Source organism: Callorhinus ursinus, unplaced genomic scaffold, assembly GCF_003265705.2.
Source record: "Callorhinus ursinus isolate GAN/ISIS: 27379988/994484 unplaced genomic scaffold, GSC_fseal_2.0 scaffold2, whole genome shotgun sequence".
NCBI lineage: Eukaryota > Metazoa > Chordata > Mammalia > Carnivora > Otariidae > Callorhinus > Callorhinus ursinus.
Window position 1 is genome coordinate 64,284,342 of NW_027397064.1, and position 19,038 is coordinate 64,303,379.

The 19,038-nt window shown below is 35.7% G+C and overlaps 1 protein-coding gene across 4 annotated transcripts in view; it reads right to left on the bottom strand.

The window, feature by feature from the left end:
• The window catches only part of SCN2A (sodium voltage-gated channel alpha subunit 2), a 138,402-nt gene that overhangs the window by 55,572 nt on the left and 63,792 nt on the right, over nucleotides 1-19,038 (bottom strand). For 3 of the 4 annotated variants that reach the window (XM_025852866.2, XM_073883077.1, XM_073883084.1), the window contains exons 4-12: nucleotides 15,272-15,361; nucleotides 14,214-14,342; nucleotides 13,547-13,638; nucleotides 12,399-12,671; nucleotides 9,721-9,784; nucleotides 8,172-8,313; nucleotides 7,825-8,031; nucleotides 6,130-6,417; nucleotides 774-1,121 (exon numbers count right to left, since the gene is read on the bottom strand). In XM_025852866.2, coding sequence (XP_025708651.1) covers nucleotides 774-1,121; nucleotides 6,130-6,417; nucleotides 7,825-8,031; nucleotides 8,172-8,313; nucleotides 9,721-9,784; nucleotides 12,399-12,671; nucleotides 13,547-13,638; nucleotides 14,214-14,342; nucleotides 15,272-15,361 — 1,633 coding nt within the window. Of the gene's footprint in view, nucleotides 1-773; nucleotides 1,122-6,129; nucleotides 6,418-7,824; nucleotides 8,032-8,171; nucleotides 8,314-9,720; nucleotides 9,785-12,398; nucleotides 12,672-13,546; nucleotides 13,639-13,732; nucleotides 13,825-14,213; nucleotides 14,343-15,271; nucleotides 15,362-19,038 lie in introns of all 4 variants that reach the window. The other variant, XM_025852874.2, reaches the window with a different exon arrangement.

Genomic DNA, 19,038 nt, shown 5'->3' on the forward strand with positions numbered 1-19,038 from the left:
GTAAGAAGCTCCTGTATTATTTAATACCAAAGTTAAAAAGACCTTATGTTTACAAAGGAAAATGTCAATAATATATCCCTGTAAGTGTCTGCTATTTAGTTGAAACTCTTTTTTATATGCTTGATTTAGAGCCTCTTTGTTTACAAAAATAAATCATGATAGTAATACAAAAATTGAAATCTGCTCTAAAAATTGCAATACTTGACCCTACCAGGTACTTTGAGTGACTTCTTTACCACACAAAGGTACAATGGCTGGGGTCATTTGAGTGGGTGCTAAAAATGTTACAGCACTCTGACCTGCAAAGAAAAAGAATGTTGCATCACAGGATTTACATGTCTTTAGTAATAGTATCTACTTCAAGAAGAAGTATCAAATTCTCCTTTTAATGTAACTGTGCTAATAAGATCCTTAAGTTGAATATTTATATCATTTCTTGCATTTCATTTGATTATATTAATTAAATATTATGTTTGATTAATTGTTGCTGTGCTTTTTGGCAAGTTTCATACCCCTAGGCCATTAAGGATATCCTTTTCTTCTTCCCAAAAATGATAAATACTTCCAATTAGATTCTGTGAGAGCCAACCTATATTTTTAATTTATTTGCAGAAACATCTAAATAAAACAATTTGACAAAGTGAGTTCACAGCTGGACTGAACCAACCCCAACAAAAGACTTAACAAAATTCCTGGATATGGAAATCAAAAACACTCCTGCCTGCCCCAGCCACAGGTCCCTTCCCAGCAGCGGCAGTTTTCATTGGCCTCACCTCGGGAAGGAGCTGTCCGGCGGGAGAGGTGAGGGCAGAAGGGCCCCCGACCAGCGAGACTACTCCATTACAATCCACCGCACTGTGCATCTTTCCATTCACGGGCAGAATGGGGAGTACCCTGGAGGCGCGGCTAGCCTGGCTGACGTTGCTGTGACGTCGCTCTCCATGTCTGTGTGGCACAAACAGAGAGTCTCTCCGGCTGTCATTGTCTTCAAAGGTGCTGTGCTCATCATCGGCAAAGTCATTCTCAGAGCCAATATCCTTTGTTCGACCTCTGAAACTGAAAAGACTCGCCCTACTGTTGCGTCTTGGAGAGAAAAGGGAGCCACGGATGCTCAGTAAAGACTACGAATAATAAGAAAACAAACAAAACACAGAGGAACAGAATTAAGAACAGTCATCCCCAAACATATGAGACTTGACTTGTTTCAGATTTGTTGACTTACCTGAGCATAAGTCATGGGACAAGTTGGAACCATGGGCTCCTGTGGTAACTGCTGGTGTTCTGGCACTCTCCACCAGGTTCACCTCGTCTGGTTTGCTTTCCCTTTTTCTCCCTTCCTTCATTTTTTATTTTCTGTTATTTTCTTCTATTTTACACATGCCTTAAGATAGTCGCAAGTACCCCTCAATATTATTTTGCCCCATTATTGGCACCTAAAACAGAATTTTTTGCTAGACCCTATTCTAGAAGCTAATCTCATTTAACATGCCAATGGAAAGCAACTAAACACACACTTACATTTAGAACCTTTGATGCCAAAAATATAGCCAGTAAGAGCTAACTAGTGACCACACCCTGATGCAGATCTCACCACAGAAGAAAATAAAATCAGTCTTGCTAGTAGGTCTGTTTAACTATAGTACAACGAGCAGCTTCTCCTCTTCCCTTTGCATATTTTATAATGTCTTCACGAATAAATTAAATAAATCAAGCTGAGAGAACTGTATGATTCATTCCCTGATTTTCACTCTTCTGTCTCTCAAGAAATCTGAAAAGTACCATATTCACAAAAGCCTGGCTTTCACTAAGTATTTGGTCACAATCATTACACAGATTTCTAAATGGCTACATTGTCACTGCCACCATGTAGTTTTCCTTGATTCTTAGGCATAGCAGCATTGAACACAATCACTTCCTGATTATTACTAGTCTACTTTTATAACTTCACTGTAGTAAACACTTTCTTGCTTGTCCGATATTCATTCCTTCTTTCAACAGTACACTGATTATCCTTGACAAATGATCCTCAGTCAAGACTATGACCCAGGCCCAGCCAATGAGTACATTCCATACCTCAGGCCATAGAAAACCATTTAAAGATGGGCAGGGGACACTGCTTGGTCCATTGGCAGCCACCTTTTTCTTTTCCAATTGTTGAGAAAGAGGTGCATTTTCAATTGGGGTTGTTAAGAATATTGACTATAGTTTGAAGTTGCAGTGACATCTTGCCACTGTATTGGAGGAACCTGGGCTTGCAATATGAAGAAATACTTGGCCATAATAACATGTTTTGAGCCTTTGGATCCAGCCATGCCTAAAGCTACTCACAGATATTATTTATCTGATCTAATCAGTTCTCTCTCTCTCTCTCTCTCTTTTTAATTTAAGCTGGCTGGAGTTGGATTTCTATTATTATTAATAGAAAGAATACTAATTTAATCATTTAAATGTTATTAGTTTGATCTTCTTTTCTCCAAAGGATTTAAAGCTAATTAAAATTATTTTGTACCTATATATATGTCTTATACTTCCTGACCAAAAGTATGCTTTTAATTTTCTTTTTGGCTAAAAAATAATTTTTCTCAATAATGTCTATAAACATCTATAAAACATTTATAAGCTTTAAACTATCTTATGTTATGGAATCCTATTCATTATCTACAGAAAGAAGGACATTTAAAGAGACTAATCTGCTCCCCCAAAAGATGTCCTTTTTCCTTTTCCTGTTCCCATGTTTTTTCATCTTATTACCAACTTCACTAGTAATATTCCTTCTTTTCCTTTATTGTTTTCCAAAAAAGTAATTTTTTTTATGTCTCTCTTAGACTACCCCATTTCTTTTACCTCCTTTCTCTCTTTTCACAAGGGACTGTGAATAAGCTATAAAAACATGAGAGTAATAGGATTTGTGACATGCTGGCTATCATCAGCTCAAAAAGGCAGGCAGGAAATGCTTGGCAATAAGAAATAAGGTAGAAACTATACGTATCACTCTTAGTAAGAGTTTATATATATTTTTTAATTTTTTTATTGTTATGTTAATCACCATAAATTACATCATTAGTTTTTGATGTAGTGTTCCATGATTCATTGTTTGTTCATAAGTAAGAGTTTATATTTTAACTACAAGTATTCAACTTAATCAGAGCCAATACAAGGGTTGGAGGGAAATAAGTTATAAAATTGCACACAGGGTTTCTCTCTGAGTTTAAAGGTGAATTATGCCATACAAGAGCAGAGCTTACATGAGACAGCTGTATGAAAAATGACTGTGCCCCATCTGTTTACATCAGCTTCTACTGCTTGCATTAATTATCTAAATCCATAACAATCAAATGTTGCACCACAAATAAAGGATGGCCAATACAAAAAAATCTGCCATGAAAAAATGAATCTCTAAAAAGCAAAACTCTTGCTTTATGATAAATAGGGAGTGAACTAATAACTTAAGAAGGTTGACCATATCTAATAAGAAGGTTGACTATATCTTCAGAATAAAATATCCAGGGACACCTAGGTGGTCCAATAGACTGAGTGCCCAACTCTTGGTTTTGGCTCAGGTCATGATCTCACGGTCCTGGGATCGAGCCCTGCATCAGGCTCTGCACTCAGCGCAGAGTCTGCTTGGGATTCTCTCTCCTTCTCCCTCTGCCCCTCCCCCCACTTGCACATGCTCGCTCTCTCTAAAATAAATAAATAGATCTTTTAAAAAATAAAATAAAAGAGATAAATATCCACATTGTCTTGAGACTTGATTAGAGATTGTATTCTTGACTTCCTTCTCTCCCATCTCCCACACTAACAAGTCAAACTGAAGCCTAAGAAATATTTCGTACAATCTACCTACTCTACTGAGAAAATTATAATCTTGCAGTAAAAGCCTACATTATATATATATTTTTTCAATATGAAAATAGAAATGGTTATCAACACAATTGCCTTTCCATCATGTCACCACAAAACAATAGTCTTTAATACTCTGGGGTCTTGGACTTTCAAAAAAAATCTAACAATGGGCCTTTCATCACTGTACCTTCCTTAATAGTTCCTTTATTACTTCCAGGGACTAGGAAAGTGGCATAGTACAAACTCAGGCTTCTCTGTCTCTTTCCCCTCCCCCTCCCTCCCTCCCTCTCTCTCCCCATCCTCTTTCTCCTCTCCATCTTCTTAGCTATTCATCTATTTACCAGATAAAAGGAAAGTTTCTCACTCTTTTAAAATACAGATACCACTTAAGAAACAAACACCAATTTGGGCCAGATATTGCATGTTGTATACGTCAGTCATTACTTATCACGCCCAACTAGCTAGGAAACAGGGTTACAAAGAAGACAGTACTGGGGAAATGCTTTATCTGTGCGCAAAATTTGCAGAAGGAAGTAGGTGAGAACTTAACCTTTTCAGGCTTCACTATTTCACTTAGAATTAGTTCTATTGGATTTGAATCGAAGTAATTGAAGAGGCTGGGGCACCTGGTGATCCGCAGTTTCAAATTTAGGCCATTTTATCTCTAATAACCTACCTTCCTTCTCTCCTCCCTCCCTTCTTCCTTTCCTTCTTTTACAACATGACCAATGCTGTAAAAAAGGGGTTTGATTTTTAAGGAATTCAACTGATTAATATTAATGTCACCACTAATTAAATCATAATGATTGAGACAACATGAATAAGAACGAGTGTAAAATGTAGAATTAAAAACAAATTCTATTTTAAATATAAATTCAACCCCAGTAATCCTTTAATCTATTCTATCTCATAGTGTTACTTGGACTTGGAATGAATCAAATTGACCTATAAAAATTTTACACATATTAAATATGAGGTTTTGTGAGTATATATACTACAAACTGTCTGAAGAGCAAGTATAACCCTAAATATATGTATCTGTTTAGTGAAATCAAATTGTAAGTTTCTTTATCAGTTTTTTAAAATATTCTTTCTAGTCAGGCTGTTAAAGTGGAAAGTTCAGGAGTTTTAGTGTCATACCAAATTTGAATACCACTGCAGCCTTTAATAACTACATGACACTGGGCAATTATTTAACTTCACTGGGCCTAATAAATAGTGAAAATAATACCAATGTTAACATTGATTATGAAAATGTAAAAAGAATACCAAGGATAAAACAAGCACTTGAGAAAGAATATAGCCCTCCTGTTCTCACATCTGTAGACTGGGGATGATGATCATAGTACCTACTCGGGGCTGTAGTGAGGGGCTTAAATGAGTTTATCCCGAAAGCTGCCGTGAATTCTGTGTTGGCCATTATCATTGCTATCAGCCTTGTTCTCATTGTTATGGTTACTAAATCATACTGAGGTTTCACTACCGGTGAAATACAGAAACAAATTCAAAATACAGAAACTCTGTATTTCTGGTAATTCTCTTGGTAATTTCAAAATTTAAGGATCCTAAATTTCAAAGTCTCAACAGCTTGTGTTGGTACATAAGCCACAGGCATCCAGTGAACATTTACTGTACCATATAATCAGGATATTCTTTCAGCACAAATCCCACATTAAACATGAGAGAGATAATCAAGTGCAATTAAACACCACTATTTATTTAGTGTCATAAATATTCCTTAGCGCATTTCCACCTAAGAATTTTGGCTACACTTCTAGAAAAATTTTGCTTCAGTTTCCTTTGAAACAAGTGTCTGAAGAATGATTCTTCCAGTGAAGTTTGTATGTGAATGGGAACAACTACACAGATGGTCTGAAAGAATACACTGTTCACTTCTAGGAACCTGCCACTCGGAAAACCCATAGTCACTGGGTCCCGGCACAGTAGTGTAGCTAAAAAGGGATGGGAACCATCTGCTGATAATTTCTCAAGTGGAAAATTGCCCCAAGATGTTTGAGTCTTCCACAAAACCTCAAAACCATAAACCTTCCCAAGCTCAGTGGGGTCTATGCTCTAAAAATGCTGTCTTGGGGATTTCAAAAAGTTGTAAAACTCACAAAGTCTCTGAGGTGATAAACACAACACTTGATGGATCATTACAATTCTGAAAGTACTGTGCCATCCAGGGAGAAGGCGGTTTTATTTCTACCCAATTCTGGCATATCTTTAAGAAAAGTGGTCTGTTATGAAAACGCAATTTATGTAAGCTAATAATATCTTTACCTGATGTGGAGAGGAGAACCTCTTTTCATATGTCAACCTGCTTCCTTCTAAGGAAAAACGGAAACCTTTTCTTCTTATGCTGTCTTCTGATTCGGATTTGCGGACCGCGTCTTCCTTCTCTTCTTCTCCAGACTGCTCTTTCTGCTTCTTTTTCTTCCTTCTGTTTTTCAGCTCTTTTTCACTCTTGGAGCTCAACTTTGATGCTACTGAAGAACTCTCTGAGAAAACTCCTATCCCGCCGGCACCACTGAACTCTCTTGATTCAGCAGATGCGGCTGCAGCCGCTGCCTGGAAGCAGAGACGGGAAATGGCAGTTGCATACAAACCTTGAAAATCTCTCTCGCTGTTTACTACTTCATCTGTCTTCAGTGTCATGAATACAATCTTGAAAAACAGTTCTCCATTCCGGTCCATATTTCGGAAAACCATGCATTGTCATTAAACCAATTAAAGAATTAAATTCAAAAGACACATGGAAGATGATACGTGTGACTTTGATGCAAACTTTAAGGCTCTGGCCTCTCACTATGCTCTCTATTCAACAATACGAGCAAGACACTCAAATATCATAATAAATTTTTCTATGACTTAACCACTAATGAAGAAGGAAAGAATTTAAGAATTAAAGGTTTCCTATTTTAACCTGATCCATCACACATCCGCTTGACAATAATTTTTAGTGCCAGTCTGAATTATTGAACTTAATTCAGCCAAGTATTTTATTTTGATAAACTTTTGTCTCTCACTTAAGTGGAGTATCTCACTAAGAAATGTACAACAAAAACATATCACAGATCATATATACTTTATATATATATATTATCTACATAATATATATATGTTATATATATAGGAATCCCAGATCGTGGCATCTGAATGTATTTCTAAATTATAACAGTACAGTTTTGGGAAAGGTATGGTATTCTATCTTGTTGCTGTTACTCCAGTATATTTTATCTGACCTTTATTAAATATTTAGGATACTCAGTATTAAATGGGAATTGTAGTCAAGATCCAAGAGAAGCCAAAAATAGGCACTTATATTGGTTAATGCCATTAAGTCAAGCAAATACAATTAGAGCAATTCTTGCCTTATTCTGAAGTCTTATCAAATCCAAATTAAATTATTTTTTATAGGGTAGGAGGCAGAGAATGTAGTGATTTACTACATTTACACACCAGGGGTTTTCTTATGCAACCTGTAAACTTGCATTTAAATACCCTTCAAATAAAAAATAAATATTAAATAGGTCTTTGCTTTTCCAGATTCTAGGAAATATCTTCTCAGTTTGACTCTGGTTTTTTGACCTTTCCCACCTCTACTGACACTAATGAAGAAGGAACTATAACAAGTTCCTCTTCCCCAGAAAATTAAGAAAATACTTCAATTGAGGGCATACAGGTCTAAATACTTTGTGAGCCTGAGTAAATGAGGAGTCACAAGGGAGAAAAAAAAAAGTCAATAAAGCAATTATAATTCTCGATGTTTTGATGCTCTCAGCATCGACAGTAATCATCAACATAAAATAATAATCTAAAAGTCTAACGGCTCCTAACACCAAACACATATGACATGTTTCAAATGTTACTTTTATCCACTGCCGATTTTGCTTGGTAAATGTCACTGACCTCACCAGTGCGGTCAGAAGACTGAGATCAACAAACACAAGAGCTCTATGCTCTTGCTAACGATACCTGAGCTTCTTCTTGTTGCTTTTTTAACTGTTCAAGCATCTGTTGAAATTCAGCTTCTTTCTGTTCCGCTTCCTCAAGAGTTGCCTGATTTTGTTCCTCATAGGCCATGGCCACCACAGCCAGGATTAAATTTATAAGGTAGAATGAGCCCAAGAAAATTACCAGCACAAAAAATATCATATATGTTTTCCCAGCAGCACGTAGTGTCTGTAAAAATGTAAGAGATATTTTATTAAATTTTATATAGATGCTAAAAGCTCACACTCCAAGTAATACAGTGTTTTATAGCAATTCCCTTGATTTCAGTATTTCATGCTTCCCAGAAGAATCGTTTTATCTGTTCTCACCAGTTGGTAAAGGTTTTCCCAGAAGTCTTGAGTCATGAGACGAAATAAGGACAAGAAAGCCCAACTAAAGGTATCAAAGCTTGTGTATCCATAGTTGGGGTTTCTACCAGCCTTCACACAGATGTATCCTTCTGGACACTGGCTGTAATTAGATTAAAAGAAACAGTCAGTACTGCAAGTCTGCTGGGTGTCTTCCCTGTTTTTATAGATGCCAATGTCTACTTTATATGACAGCAGGGAAAACAGATTTCTTGTCATTATATTTATCATGTCTCCATATAAAAGCAATCATATCATGATTAATATCTCCTGGGACTTGTAGAATGAACAGAAGAATAAGTCTACAGGGAAAAAACTGATTTTCACTGAAGATATCTAGATGCAGAGTGTTTGTGTGAGTAAGGCAGTAGAGAAGAGGGGTGAAGGAAGGATGGAGGGCGGCACATGGAGAGGAGGGAATGTCTCTGCATAGTAAAGATTTCATAGTTATGACTTTAATGATCAAGCCAAACCTGGCCCCAGTATTGTGCCTGACACTTCTGAGATGCATGATCTTGAGTAAGTTTCCTAACTTTGCTAATCTTCGGGCACCTCATATGTAAGAAAGGATTAATAACAGAACCTGCCTTACAAATATACAAGTGTTAAATGAGATAGTCTATGTAAAGCATTTAGTATGGTACAGACAAGGAATTAAAATTAGTCTGTTCTACTTATCACTGGAATTTGGAGGAAAAGGCAGCACAATATTTATCATATGAGCCAAATGAAAAGTCTGTTACCATTGGAAATTTTGCTACAGGTATGTCCACAATATCATCTTCCATTGAAGAACACTAAACTTCTTCTATGGTTCTAAATTCTTGCCAAACAGGGAAAGGTAATTATTTCTCTGAATTTTCACAGGCTTTAGCTCCAAGCGCAATACTTCTTAATAACAAAGTTCACGTGTCAATCATAATAATCAAAAGCACTTACTGAATGCTGTAATAGCTACATATTCGCTAATCCATTTAATCATCGCAGAAACTCTATTATTATACCCATTTATCACTGGAGGAAACTAAGGCAAGGGGAAGGAGTGTTATTCGGTAGAGTCAGGCTTGAATCCATGTAAACTTCCCAGCTTGTGCTCTTATATGCTTGACATACACTCACCATGACTCAGATACCGACATTATCTCCAGAGATCTTACACTTGAAGCCATGGAGACCACATTAGCATGTATAAAATATCACACTTACAAAATACATGCTTATGAATTCCATTAACTTAATCTTCTAATACATATGTACTGCTTCTCTATTTTCCATTGAACTAATTTGGAAGATTAGCTGTGACCTAGTATGGAAAAATAATTGCCGCATATGAGTGTGTGAAGGAGGTGAGAATCCACACTTATTTCAGCTATTTTGAGAATCAGCGTGAAGTGGAATTTACGGAGGGCTTTGAATGAGGAGTGAAGGAGGGCTGGGTAGGTGGGAGGTGGCAAGTTATTGGGGCCGATGGAGCAGTGTGGACTGAAACTCAATACGAAACATCACTTACCCTGCATCTGAGCTGTTGCCACAAAGCAGAGCATCATTTTGCCCTTCCAAAAAATAAAAGTGACCTATTTAAAGAGTGAGGAATAGAAAGAATCATTAAAAAGGCCCTCAAAACACTTCAGCCATTGTGTTCAGGTAATAAACCTCATAATTTTTTTCAACTAAAATGAAATGGATAAAGTAATAAATATGTATATGGCTAAATGAAAATATTTTAATAATAACTGAATACTAAACAAATATCAATATATAAAATTTTTGATTAAACAAATGTTTAGAAAATCTGTTTTAAAAAGAATTTTTTGGGGGAAGGAAGAACTATTATAACATTCTCTTATCAGCATTTATTGCAAATAAACACTCAAATTGCTTGGGATAGTTCAAAAAAAGAGTTGCCAAATTAAGGCTGTTTGGCACAAAAAGTGAGAGAAAGGGAAGCCTTGTTGCTTCAAATTGCTTCCATGCAAGTAAAATTTTACTTTATAAGTACTTTTTTGCATGGACTCAAAATAGATTCAGACATTTTTTTCCTACCAGTTTTAACTTAATTTCCTGTGAAAAGTGGGGTTAGGTTTTTCTTTTCTATGATGCTCTAAATAAGTGTTGTGTTTTGGATTTTGGCTTGATTACTGTATTTCAAAGGAAGAGCATAAACTTGTTTCTTTGAACATATATAATTTTCTAAGTATATCTAATTTCTATTCTTGGGGAAACCTTATATATAACTTCGATAAGTTGCAAAGATGATCTCAAAAAATATACATTCATAAACATACATATTCACATACAAAAACACACAAACATTAAAACACATACATATGCCCCATAAAAAATTACTGTAATTGTTTTTAGGACTACTTTAAAGCCTATATGGAAAGAATCCCCTAATATATTATGCAGGGAAATCTGGGCTGTAATTTTGTAAAAAGTTTTAGATCCTTACCTCACAATATATGGCCAAAAAAAATTTCTAGATTTTTAAAGACTGAAAATTTAAAAACTAAGTCTATTAATATAATACAAAGAATATATAAGTGTTTTTATGTAGGATATATAGGTCGTTCCTTTATATATACAATATCTAAGGGACTATTTTTATGCTCTCTGAATTAAGAAGCATTTTCTAAACTTAGAGAAAAATGAAAACAAATTTGATGACTATATTGACTAAATATGAAAACCACTTAAACATCAAAAACAAGCAATAAGATGAAAAACAAGCTAAATATATTTGCCAAAAAAGGACAAAATGTTAACATGCTTGATAAATTAAAGAATTCATATGAATTCTCCAAAATTTACTATCACTTGATGAAATAATGGGTAAAAAAACAACAGATAATTCACATTATATAAAATATATAACTTGTTATTGATACTAATAAACATAGTTTAAAAATTCTACTGCAATAATAATTAAGGAACAATACACTTTTCTTTCTACCAGAAGATTTTAAAATACGGTAATAGTCAATATTAGGGAGAGTTCAGTAAGATGACCAGTTCTGTAGGGAGTATATAGTGGTATGATCTTTCTTGAGAGCAATCTGACACTCTATCTCCATAGCCTTAATCTGGTTATACCCTTTGACATCCCCCCCACAACCAAATTCTATTAATAGAAATTTATCTGAAGGAAATAATCAGAAATAGAGAAAATATTTATGTGCAAATATTGTTACTGTGCTGTTATTAACATTAATAAGTAGGAAACCCCATAAATAATGGATTTTTTAAAAAAACTATTTATCCAATGCGTCTTAATCTCTGTTATAGAAATCTTCATAAGAAGACTAACTCTTAAAACATGAATATAATTTGAGAAGGGATAAAATTTCATATGGTTCTAAAAACCATGAAGAATACCTTAGAATAAGTATCCCAGTAGAACATTGGTAATCAAAAGACCAATGGGAGTTGGCTAGCTAATTGCACATGCAGAGGGAGGGACTTGAACATCCAAATGACAGAGTGGCTGGCTTCAATGGCAAGAAATTATACTGAAGCATATGGCATCATAAGTTTATTCTGATGTCTATTCCTAAATAAAATCAAACTATGCTGATAAACAACTCTAAAACAATGACTGACACCAAAAGGATAAATTACAATAACAGAGGTTAGGTTTGAGTTTACACTTTCCCATCATCAATAAGTGAATGGCTGGATTGGGGTTGCTTAACTTTCCGATGAGTACACAAATGTAGATTTCCATCTTGGTGAAAGATTTCTCTATTTCCAGATATATCATATGCACTCAATACATATAATGAGTCAACCAAATAAGGCCAAGTAATTTTTCCACAGTCTTCTTAACAACGCATTTCAGAATAGTACACCGAATAGTTCAAACTACTAATTTATTTACTACACGACTGAAAACTCCTTCCTGATCAATGCTTACCAAATACCAAATAAAATGGTATTGCTTTCAACACTGGTTTAGGAAAAGATAACACATTTTCAAATGATAACTTTTATCATACTGATTGATAGATAAGGAAAAAGGAGTAAAATATCATTATCATATCATAAACATCATTTGACTTCTGTATCATATGTGTTATCTTAAATTGGTTAAGTCATTTAGTTCACATTAAAATTGAGACAATTTCCACTATACGTATTTTTTTTAACTAAAGGACTAAACAACTTAATGGTTAAAAGAGTATATCTTACTTTTATCCTCAATATATTCATCCCAGTTAAACATGCTCACTGTCCTATTGAAAGTGGTACCGTTCCCATCCAATGAGTTATTAAAGAAGGAAGTGATGTTTATTTCAAAGGAAGAATTATCAGGGGGCCATTGCAAACATTTATTCCGCAGGTTGCCCATAAACAGCTGTAGTCCTATTAGTGCAAACACGCTCAGACAGAACACAGTCAGAATCATTACATCAGAGAGCTTCTTCACCGACTGGATCAGGGCCCCCACAATGGTCTTCAGGCCTACAAACAAAACCAGAAGGAGGAATGTCAATATACTATTCAACAGCTACATTATCGACAAAAACATCATGAGCTTGTCCTGGAAAATAAAGATGTCATGCAGAATGCCAACAATATTAGTTTAATGTTTGTGATTGAATAACATTTTCATGAAAAGCCTGTAGCTGGTGAAAATGAATGAAAGCAGAACTTGTATGTTTGTTAGAAAACTGTGAATGGAAATGAACCAAAAGTGTATTTCCAAATACCCCTTAGAGCAAAAGAAATGATTTTGTTATTCATGCTTAAACATCAACCTTGTGTAAATATTTTGCTTTTATTTGCAGATGTCTTACTCCCTAACCTCTTACTGATTTTAGAAAAATCTATGTGAATAGAGTAGTAACAAATCTTGGAGTCAATGGATTATGAGGTAATATATTTGTGAATTCTGCAAGATTAATATGGGTTAAAAAAGGAAGACATCTGAAAACTGAGCCCCATGCAGCACTCATGCTATCTCTTGCTCCTTCATTTATCTGCAGATAAGAACATCACCAGTTTTCGACCTAAATGGCCAAATTTGCATCAGTCTGAACGCCTCACAGTTTAGCTTCTATGCGGAAAGCTTGATGTTACAGGATGCAAACCATGTAGCCTGTTACTGCAAATGCCTCATGCAAAGACCTGTTAAACTCAAAGGCTGATTTAGAACAGTTTTAAAGAAAGCAAGAAGTAAAAGCGAAGAATCAAACCCATCCAAAATATGATGTCCTGATTCTTGCTTTTTTACATATTTCTTTGTGAAGTGTGACAAGCAAAAGGCTTATGCACAAAAGTTGTAATTGTAGCCCCAGTGCAGTAAAGTCAGCCTCGGTGTTTAACCTAGCTCTCACCTGGAATGACTGAAATTGTTTTCAGTGCTCGGAGAACTCTGAATGTTCTCAACGCTGAGACATTGCCCAGGTCCACAAACTCTGTCACATATCTGTAATAGGGAGTTCACACACAACACAATAACAAAACACAAGAAACAGTTGGAGATATAAGGGGCCTACCACCTTATACCAGTTTCTTCTTACCTGGAATTACAGAAATAGTTTTCAAAGCTCTCAAGACTCTGAAAGTTCGAAGAGCTGAAACATTGCCTAGGTTTACAAATTCTGTTACATACCTGTAGAATTAAATCAGAGTTATTCAGAATTTAGGGAAATCTAAGTCTATGTTGGTCTTTCATCAAGACCTTTTCAACTTCAATGAGCGTTGCCATCAGATTTCCCAATTAAGAGAAAAATGGCATTGTCTTCAACCATGATCTTTGATACTTGGGAAACTTTATTTTACTACTTTACAGGGCTAATTGAATCCAAAGTTATACAATTTACTACTAGATTCCTAATTTCTCCAAAGTGCATCATATGATTAGAAGAAAAGTATTCTAAGTTCACATGATAACTAAGAAAAATGCTTGATCTGTCAAGGGAAGCCACTGAGGAGAAATACAGCATAGGCTCCCACCAGTGATTTATTATTGCAGGATGGAAACTGTATGAAGATACTTACGCAAATGTAATGACTGTGAAATCCAACCAATTCCATGGATCCCGCAGGAATGTGAAATCTTCTAAACAAAAGCCCCTTGCAAGTATTTTTATAAGTGATTCAAAAGTATAAATTCCTGTAAAGGTGTACCTGAGAGGAAATAGCCAAGTCCACATTAAAGATCTAGTAGGCAATTGACATGTACGTGTCTTAAAGGAAACTTAACAAACAAAAATTAGAAGCTTCCATATGGGACTGTACTAGTCTCCCTATGATGTAAGCTTAGGAAGAGTTTAAGGCAAAAGAAACATTACATTCTGAAAAACATTCTCATTGACTATAAGTAAATAAGTTCTGTATTTGCTACATTAACTAACTTGAAGGCCCAAATAATATGGTTCTATATGATGATATTACCTGAAATACACTGGCTTTCAGTCTGATTTAAGGAAAATAGGTATTAACCTCCAAATTAATGAAGCATTGTGTTTAATAAAATATGTATCATTAAGAGCCATGAAATATCTAATAAAACAGAAAGGTGATAGCTAGGGCACTTTGGGTGGCTCAGTTGGTTAACCTCTTGATTTCGGCTCAGGTCATGATCTCAGGGTTGTGAGATCGAGCCCCTCATCAGGCTCTGTGCTCAGTGGGAAGTCTGCTTGAGGATTCTCTCGCCCTCTGCCCCTCCCACTCTCTTCCACTCTCTAAAATAAATAAATACATCTTAAAAAAAAAGTGATAGCCATGAGAAAAAGAACATACAGACTAGGTGTAACATTTATCATTGGATATTAGTAATCACTGATAATATTCAAAAGAGTTTGAGACTCACAAGGAAGATTAAGAGCTACTAATATTGTCAAACAAGTACAGTAATTTGAGCCAATGAATGAGCCACTGCAAGCTTTGTCCTACAGGAAATTAGTTGTTGAAATGATCCTGAGGCATTGTTTAAACTTGTCTGGGTTAGAGTAGCTAGTATGATCCGCTAAAGAAAGTGATAGGGTCTCAAGATAGTAAATTTGGAAATATAAGGGGTGACAATATTGAGAAATATCTTTTTGTTTTCTACTTACTCCACATTTTTTGTCCAGTCTGGAGGGTTACTCATGGTCATAAATACACAGTTGGTGAGAATAGTGCACATAATGAGCACATTGAATAAAGTAGAAGAGTATTGTCAAGGAAGACAAAATTCAATGGAAAAATCTCACTTTTATGCCCCACCATGCCTTTTACACCATGAAGCTTAGAATTTTTATGTCTTCATTATTTTATTCTTGAGTTCGTCTTTTCCATTTCTGTAATTCAACAACCACATATTTAGGCCATCTCAGGCCAAGCCCTCAACTTTTTTGAGGCCATTTGAGGTGTTTCTTAGTAATTAAATATAAAGAGATGCGTTCATTGGTAAATAATTTATCAATTTAAGTTTTTTAAATGACAGATTTAATTTTGAAGGCAATAGATTCTAGAATGACTTAGGTGTAGAAGTACCCATGATAAGCATCAGGGAATGCAGAGCTTTGGAATTCTTCAAACACAGCACTTCCTCCTTGAAAGCCTTGATTACTCTTCCGCGGGGATTGTCTCCATGTTCGGTACAGGTTCCTTTGTCCATTTCCAACCCACAGGGAGCTTCACGTGATTTACATTTGGCTTTGCACCATGACTTGTATACAAAGACCTCTCTCTGTCTTTCAGTGGCTCACAGGTTGAAGTCCCAACGTGTGGGTTCCACTTGAGAATGTTTCTCAGTCCTCCCTTCCCATCCAGAGGAAGGGTCTTGGATTTCCATAGATCCAGACCGTGCCTGCTTCCTGTGAAGCCATGTATAGGACACTGTACTGTATCTGCTTTTTCTGTGCCCGTCATCTGACCTGATTCTTTGGAACCCACGAAGGTACTGGTTATATGTAGTAGTTGTATCCTAGGTAAATATGGTGACCAAAATACCTCTCCTCTAAATTATAACGGTAATGGGTTTTGCATTTTGGAATGGGTCTGTTATTAGTGACAGGTATGGGTGTAGTTTTTTTTTTTTAATGCTTCAAAAATAACAGTTCTTATCTAAGCTTGTTCAGCTAACTTCATACAATCAGTTACTTAGCAAATCCATACGGGGTCTTACTTTGGCAAGGGAGGCTTTATAAAACTGAGATGGTCTGTTTCCACCCCTTCAAGCCCAGTTGTGCAGCCATCTAATAATCTTAATTTCTTGGAAAACTATAACAATTATTTTTTTCATCGCAGTGAACGATACCTCATCTGAGAGGTTCTAATACCTAAAGAGTTTATCCTTAAAAGTAAAAATGACTTTGTACCATAAAATAACCCCAAAGCCACTCCAGGGTCTTTATTTTCTTCCTTTTTTTTTTTTTAACCAGGTTTCATAATTACTTTAGCCACTTTGGTTCCTTTGAACAACTTTTCCATGGGGGGAGGGGTGCAGGGTCTATACTTCTTACATTGCTATCATTGTCTCTGTGAAGTTCTTTTGTCTTAAAAGATTCATGGTAACACAAAATGTATTTTACTGCTACAACTGAAATGTATTTATAATAAAATGCCTTTTTAATAAAAAAATAAAAAATGATAAATGACAGATTTACCTCAACATGTCTGTAAACTATGACAAAAATTCAACAAAAGAATAATTCCATTCTAAGGATCATTCTGAAAGAATGTTTTTAATATGATCCTTTCTGCGTGGAGTGTGTAATACACAGTAACTGCTCATAAAATTTTGAATAGTAAGAAAAGATGGCTGGTATTAGTGATGGCATTTCTTGGGTTTGTGACTGTGGCCAAATTACTTATTAATGTACCTAAGACTTGGTTCAATTCACTATAAAAGTGAGAAAAAATAACGATTTCGCAGGATTGCTGTGAGGATCAAATTAGTTAAAATACACAAAAGCTCCTATACTTAGCATGCCTGGTAAAGAAACAATGCTCAATAAATTGCCTTCCTAACTTCCTGGATCATAGAGAACATTCCTTATAACAAACATTTGGTTTGGGTCACTGTACCCATTTTGCCTTTGTAGACACAGCCAATGCCCTTCACTTTCCTTTATATTGAAAAAACAACAACAAAAACTGATAAAATATTCGGTAGTCACATAATTAAAATGACTTTCATAGTTAAGAAAAAGCACAAGAAAGATTCAGTTGCAATTATGTAAAGCGACAACCTTTATCAAAGTAAACTTAAACGCAATGATAAAAATCCCAGAAATTGAGTAGATGCTGTTCACAACCCTTCTTAGTCTTAATTTTTATTGTAAGTTTTCACATTACTTGCACGTAACAGAATAGTAACATGATTTTAAGTACAGTAAAATAGGACAGTGAGTAGCCAATGTTGCATTAATCTGTAATGGAAGTTTCTTTGCACCTACAACTGCCATTAGTCAAAGCCATAATTCATTTTTCGTTTTTACTAACAGTGATATAAGGCACTTGCTTAATTCTCAGCTTCTTCAAATGCATCCACATAAAAAAAAAAACAAAAAAACAAAAAACAGTCCTAAGTGAATGACGTGGATCAGCCACGTGAGGGCACTAGAACCTAGAGAACACTTAAAGAAAAACACCATTTCAAAGAAGAAACACCTACTTTTCCTTGATTGCTAGAAATAAACAAAAAGATAAAATATAAGATGATTTGCTATTAGTATATAAAACTAGATCTTCTGTGTCTGCTAGTTTGCTAGGTCCTACAGGAGAAAACAACTCCTTTTGGCAGATTGGCACCATTCTAAATTCATGGTTCTGAACGTGGCCAATACTCTACACAGTCCCGTATTTCTCACTTAGCTCCATCTCCTACCCTCTGCAAAGACAATTCCAAACATTCTCCAGTCTCCTCTGACCTCCAACCCTCTTCCTCCTTCCCTCCCTACCTGAAGCTGATGTCCTTATTTCCTACTTCCCTGAGAGAATAGATAGCATCAGACTGCCAGATCTCTTACTTCCCACCCTCAAGCTGATAAACTTCTCTGGAGGCTTCTGGACCTACCCTTTCCTCCTTCCTTCCTGTTTCAATGGGGAAAGTTTTCAATGCCCCCGCTCATACTCCGGACACCTTTCCAGAATACTTCAGAAATCTCTTACCTCTTTTTTCTTTTATCTTTATTATCTCCCATCCTATTGGGAGCCTCCTATCAATATAAACTTGCTTAAGCCTCTCTTGTCTTGGGGGAAGGCAGACTTTCTTATAAACCCGAATCCTCTTAAAGTACTTACAGCCCTAACTTTTCTCCATTTCACAGCCAAACTTCTTGAAAGAGCCGTTTATCTTTTCTCTCCCGCATGTATCCAGCACATCCTCAGCTTACTAGCTTTTCTTTCTAAAGATGTCAGACTCTTCACATTTTGTCATTAAACAAAAGGGCAATTTTGTTCTTATTTGACTTGCTCTGTCAGTAGTATTCAGCAAGGAAAATTCTTCCCTCTTTCATTAAGTTTTCTTCCCTTCCCTTTATTGAAATCCTAATTCTCTAACCAGAGGATGCAACAATTTCTTTGCATCCTTTGAAATGTTGCAATTCCCTTTTGAAAAGGAGATAGGCTATCTCAGCCATTTTCCCTCTCTCCTGCTATATTCATCCAGTTAGAGTTCATCAACAAACATAGGTGCACGTGTCATTTATGTACCCACCATCTCAACTACTTCTCTCCAAGTTAGACGCCTCTTCTGAACTCTACACAGTCAAGTGTTCAAATGGCATCTGTACTACATATCTCACTGATACTTCAAAGTCACCTAAAAGATTGTGAGTTCTAAAAGTGAAGTAAAAATCTTCTCATCTTACCCTTCCCACCTCCCCTTCCCCCG